Source organism: Crotalus tigris, unplaced genomic scaffold, assembly GCF_016545835.1.
Source record: "Crotalus tigris isolate CLP2741 ecotype Arizona unplaced genomic scaffold, ASM1654583v1 scf7180000017871.4482833, whole genome shotgun sequence".
NCBI lineage: Eukaryota > Metazoa > Chordata > Lepidosauria > Squamata > Viperidae > Crotalus > Crotalus tigris.
In genome coordinates, this window is record NW_024096690.1 from 2,857,492 (window position 1) to 2,863,568 (window position 6,077).

General features: G+C 34.3%; 1 protein-coding gene across 4 annotated transcripts in view; it reads left to right on the forward strand.

Moving 5' to 3' along the window:
- Positions 1-6,077, forward strand: part of CMC1 (C-X9-C motif containing 1) — an 88,308-nt gene that overhangs the window by 62,073 nt on the left and 20,158 nt on the right. For 2 of the 4 annotated variants that reach the window (XM_039343744.1, XM_039343743.1), the window contains exon 4: positions 2,156-2,267. In XM_039343744.1, the coding sequence (XP_039199678.1) occupies positions 2,156-2,267 (112 nt within the window). The other 2 variants (XM_039343741.1, XM_039343745.1) reach the window with 2 other exon arrangements.

Below are 6,077 nucleotides of genomic sequence, written 5' to 3' on the forward strand. Positions count from 1 at the left end.
CACTGGTTTTTATTTATTTGTTCCTTGTCAGTTGACTTTTCCTCCTTTTGTTCTTTTGTTGTCATCAGTGTAGCAGATTCTTCATAAAAGAATACAACTCTTCATGGTGGACATTTTGAGGAGGAATATCTATACCCAGCCATTCTCCAGTTATGTTAAACTATAACTCTCAGTATTTCCAGCCAACTGGGCTATGGTGGTCTATGATAATGGGAGCTGTTGGCCAAACACACTGGGGAGACAAAGTGTTGTGTTGTACTTCATTATCTAAGATCAGAATCACTTATGTATTGCCATATATTTGAAAGCTGTAGAATTGCTAGAGTTATTCAGAAAGTTCATGATATATGAAAGATACTTATATGTAGTCTCTCTATTTTTAAAATGATTTGATTTGTAGCAACAATACTGAGCATTAAGGGAATGTTAAACAAAACCAAACAGATAACTTAAAACAAACCCAAAAATAAAAAATCCTATGTTGTAAGGAAAATTTAAAAAATACATAAATAAGATTTAGTCTTGGGGAAAAATACTATTTTGGATAGGAATTCTTCCATTTATTTTTTTAAAAAATTCCAAAGTTAAAAAACTTTCAAAATGTTTTTTTTTAATTACATTAAGATAGCCAATATGGAGGGATCTGAAATGTTCTGTACTACTATGGAGTATTAAGTTAGGTGTCACAGCAAAAAAGGAAAAGGTGGGGCTAGGACAAAATGTAAATTTAATTACATGTATCAGGTTCTGTAGTTCGAAACTTCAGAATACTGTTTACCAGAAATGTCAGAGAATAGTTACAGGCAAGTATCTGGTTAAATAAATAAGAATTCTATTTAGAATACAGGTAGTCTTCGCTTAATAGTGGTAATTAGGACCAACAACTAAGGGTTAATGAATGTAAAGCAACAACTTTTGACAGTGGTTGTGATCCTTCCAATTGCCATCATTAAGTGGATTTTGCATGGCTACATCCTGTGGGTATGTGATGACTATTTGCAATCTCCTGCCAGCTTTCCCCATTGATTTTGCCAGCAATAAAAGTCACAAATGGCTGTGACGTAACTATAGGATCACTGCAGCTATCATAATTATGAATCAGTTGCCAACATTCTAATCACAATGAAATCACTGTGGAGATGCTGTGATGGCTATAACTATGGGGACCTGTCATAGGTTCCCTTTCATAACTTTGGTCACTGAAATAGTTGGTAAGTAAGTGAAGACTACCTGTATTCTTTCTCTTCCCTGTGGGGAAGTTTATTCTTCTATTACTGAAATTGCACCTGCTGGGTTATATGCTTTTGTTTTCATAGACAAAAATTGTTTACTTGTGCCTATGAATTCTCCATATTACGGCTTTTCAAAGCATTTCACAAGGTCCAACATTAATCCCCCTTCCATGGTTTATTGTGACATCTACATCCTCCAGAAGGTTCAATGTAACAGTAGCTGCTTTGAGAGTTTCCCCAGGGGCTTTCCCATTCATGTTTGTGTACAAGGACTTGGTTTCCAGTCCAAAGGAAAATGTTTGTGCATGCAAAGAATACCTGTAAAGTATCCAGGACTGCCTAATAGAGCCTTCAATAGGACATGGGTGCAGGGTTACATCATACATTTTTATAATTCCATGTATTGTTTTTCCTAAGTATTTTTCATTTCATATACACCTCATATTTATGTGTTTAAGTAGACAATGAAGACACAGAATTCTGAAAATTAATGTCCCTCATAGAGAATTATTTTTGAGGTATTTTGCCATAGCAGATAGGTTCTCATTTAAACATTTAAGGCTGAAGTGATTTGCATTTCTATAAAATACCGTGTTTCCCGAAAATAAGACCAAATCTTATATTAATTTTTGCTCCAAAAGACACTTTAGGGCTTATTTTCCGGTTATGTCTTATTTTGGGGGAAATACGGAACAAAATGCGGACGATCTTAATTGGGGCTTATTTTGGGGGTAGAGTTTATATTACGAGCATCCTGAAAAATCATGCAAAGGTTTATTTTCCGGTTAGGTCTTATTTTCAGGGAAACAGGGTATATACTTTAATTGGTATTAGAGGGTTCCCAGCACTATTCTTCTTGCTCTATACATTTTCTATGTAATTGAGTGAAGAAATTAATGCACATATTTTGCCTATTTTTTTAGCTATAGTGATCCAGCATTTTATGAAGAATGCAAGGCTGAGTATTTGAAAGCCAGGGAAGAATACAGGGCAGCACAAGATGTTCCTCATCAGAAACATTCTACTAGCACCTAGGCAAGTTGTATGGCTGACATTTTAAACCTGAACTTATATAAGCAGTCTAAATCTCTCAAAATAAAATGAAACTAAAATACAAAAATCCTAAAGAAGCTAATCAACTCTGGGTATTCAGTTTGGTACATCAGTAGTAATTCCTCAGTTCATTTAAACATGCAGCTCTGCCACAACACTGTTAAATCACTGTTTATACCTATTTTTCAGGACACCTCAAAATAAATCTCCATCTTTTATTCTTATTTATTTGGACAATACAAATTTAACAATATTTAAAATATGATAGAACGTAGTTCTTTGGGAAGGAAAGTGTGTGCTGATTTCCAGTGGTTATTTTTTAATGTTAATGGCATTCCACTTTTGTCTACAACAAGTGAACTATTTGATTGCACAATTAATATCTGCAAGTAACAAAGGAGAGGCTCTTTGCAAGATTTCTTCCCTCTCAAACCCTCATAGGGTTTGGTTTGCCAAGTGAATGTCCTCCAGAGGATGATATATCTGAACTGAATGCCGATCTTTCAGATCCTCACTTTAGGAGAAATTCCACACAAAATTTTTAAAATAGAATTGCTTAAGAAAAGTTCCTATAGATTGCCACCTGATGGATGTTAGATATATGAAGAATATAATCCTCATTTTGAAATCCCAACCCATCTAATAATCACTGAATTTGAGAAGGCTGCTGTAAAGCTTTTAGGAAGGGAAATGAATGGTTCAAAAAAAAGTGAATACAGGTAGTCCCTGATGTAACAAGTTAGTTTAGTGACCGTTAAAAATCGTAACAGCACTAAAAAGTGACTTATGAATGTTTTTCATACTTACTACCATTGCAGCATCTCCATGGTTACATAATCAAAATTCATATCCTTGGCAACTGACTCCTATTTATGACAATTGTGGTGTCCCAGTGTCATGTGATCACCTTTTGCAAACTTCTGACAAGTAGTAAATGGGGAAGTCAAATTCATTTAACAACCATGTTACTAACTTAACAACTATAGTGATTCACTTAACAACTGTGACAAGAAAGGTAGTAAAATAGAGCAAAACTCACTTAAAAACTGTCTCACTTAGCAACATAACGTTTGGGCTCAATTGTTGCCATACATTGAGGACTACGATACAAATTGTTAAAGATGAAAAATAAGCCGTTCTGCTAATCTTTCTGTTATATGTATCAGTAAATTATATCTCTTAAGAAGAAAACATGTACTATTGTACAGGAATAATACAATTCAGTCTGTATCCTTACTGTGATTGTAAGTGTATAGTGCCTTTGACTGATTAGTGTAAGTTACACATGGAATAATGGGCTGTTGAATACCAAACTGTGTTTTGCTTTTAAGGCTGTACTGCTTTTATTATTGAGACATTTTTGTACATGGAAAACAGATTTCTCATTGACTTTTGCAGTGGGGATTGTTACTTTATCTTCTAATCCCTGGTTGGTTAAACCGTAACAAGAAACCTGGGCTTGTATTTTTGTTACTTTGCATAAAGATTCTAAAATATTATTCCAAGCAACACTCCTGTTTCAAAAAAGTAGAGGTAGAACCCTAGACTACAGTCTTCCTTATATTCAGAATTTCAGTACATTCTGAATAAGGACTTTTTTTCCAGACTGCTCTATCATTAGATACTTTTCAGTAGTTTTATTCCCATGGTTTTTTTTTTCATTTCAATCAGAACAAGTGCTCATTTTCAAAAGAAAAAAATAATTGTGGAAGAATCCTATGACACTCCAGGTATTGTTAGACTATAACTTCCGTTATTCCTGACCACTATGCTAGGGAAAATAATTTCCTTAGAGAAATGATGTAAAAATAAATAATAAAAGAAAATAGAGAGCTAAAAATCCACTATTTCTGGTTATAAATGCTGGAAATTTCAGAAGATGTAATGTTATCTTTGCATTTAATCAAACAATTACTAAGAATTCATATATTAGTCATATATTATAATTTATTGTTTGTGCAATATTTCCCATTGTTGTTTTTGTGGTACAGTTATATTTAGGGAAATAAATTTTGGTCCATTTGCAGAGCGTGGATTTGTGAGAAGATTTAAAATCCGACATTTGAAGAGTGAAGACAGTGTCAACATCATTTTACATCTGATATTCATCAATTCTACCTTCAAATTGTACAGTATTATGGTGTTAGGATATTATTTTTTTGAGATGCAAAGAAATAGAACTGAATATCCTGTCAAAGAATAGATAAAGATTATAAAATAGGTGATGTGGAAAGCTGAGACAAAAGCGGGTAACAGAATTATGCTCACAGGTTGAGCTTTATAATGTGGGGCTATTCTAATGGCATCAAATAAAAAAAAAATGTTTCTCTATTTAACTGCGTATGCAACTCGTTTCAAATACATGGTTAAAATGATTCTCAGGGAATTTACTCTCATCCAATATATATGAAAATAAAGCTTCATGAATTTTAGCATTTTGCTTTTCCCCCCTAACGTGAAGAACATATCACAAAATATATTGTATCACTTATGTCATATTAAATAAGTGGTATGTAATGACTCATCTCAAAATTAACTGAAATTTAACTGATTTTTCATTTTTTGTATTTTTTCCTCATTTCATTTGCAGAGAAATATATTGCACACTACAGAATATTTCCAGCTTTCACATTATTTTATAATGATCAGCTGATTGAGTTTCTATATATAAAATAGATGGTCCCTTTTTTTTCATGATATCTGAAATAAAGAGCTAGGGCAGCAAATGATTAATCAGTAAAGAATATTGAGGTGTAAAATGTTATGATTTTGGAACGTGCTCTCTTAACTACTCTTTGAGTTTGGTGTCCATGAAAAACAAAACACAATCCCATTCTGAGTCCTACAGTTAGGCTTTTATGACTTCTGATTTGGCTGCTTTTTTCACTTTTCTAACCAGTGCAACAGAGGTAAGTCAAGTCCCTGTTGCTATCAGTTTTAGCCAGGATGAATATGGCAGTGAAGTGTTGAAAGAATATTTACCGTAAACAACATGGTCAGACAAAAGTCTGCCTGGAAAATTGCCTTTCTCTGAATTTTGCTATGGGAAAGTCCATGATTGGGTAGATTCCATGAATATTGTACTGCAGTTTACTTTGCAAGCAGTTTTGGGTGTGTATACACACGCATGTGCATTTGCTGAAGATATAAAGAGTGCTAATCTTTGATTGACCTGCTGAACATTTTGATGTGCATGTGCAGTCTGTTAGTTCCAGAGTTCTGCTATAATTTCATGCAATTAAGCATCAGCAGGTTATAAGTAAAAAAAATTAGACAGCTTACAGAAATTGAGCCACAGGGCTTTAAAAACAAGGAAAAAATTCTGGTCTCCTTTTAATGCTAATGCAGTCATTTAGATCAGGAGTCTCCATCCTTGGGCCGCATTCCACTATCAGGCTGTGTTGTGATCAAACCAGGCTATGCAAGTGGGTGAGCGAGCACACACACAGCTCCACTTGCACAAGTGGTGGGTGCTCATGCTCATGCATGAAGCTCCATTTGTGTGAGCAGTGGGTGTTTGTGCTTGTGAATGAAGCTCACCCTTGTAAGTGCAAATGGAGTTGCACATGCTCATGTGTGCACTTGCTGCTCACATGGAACTATCACCTCTCCCCCATCCATCAGTCCAAGCCGGAAAGGTTGGGACCGCTGTTTTAAATCATATCATATGGTGTTCTAAGTAGATTTTTAGTAGAAGACCTAAAAGAACTATCCTGTTGTTTCATACAACAATTTTTAACAATTTTTAAAATAAGTGTTCTGCAGTTTGGGTTGTAACATTTAACACAGTGT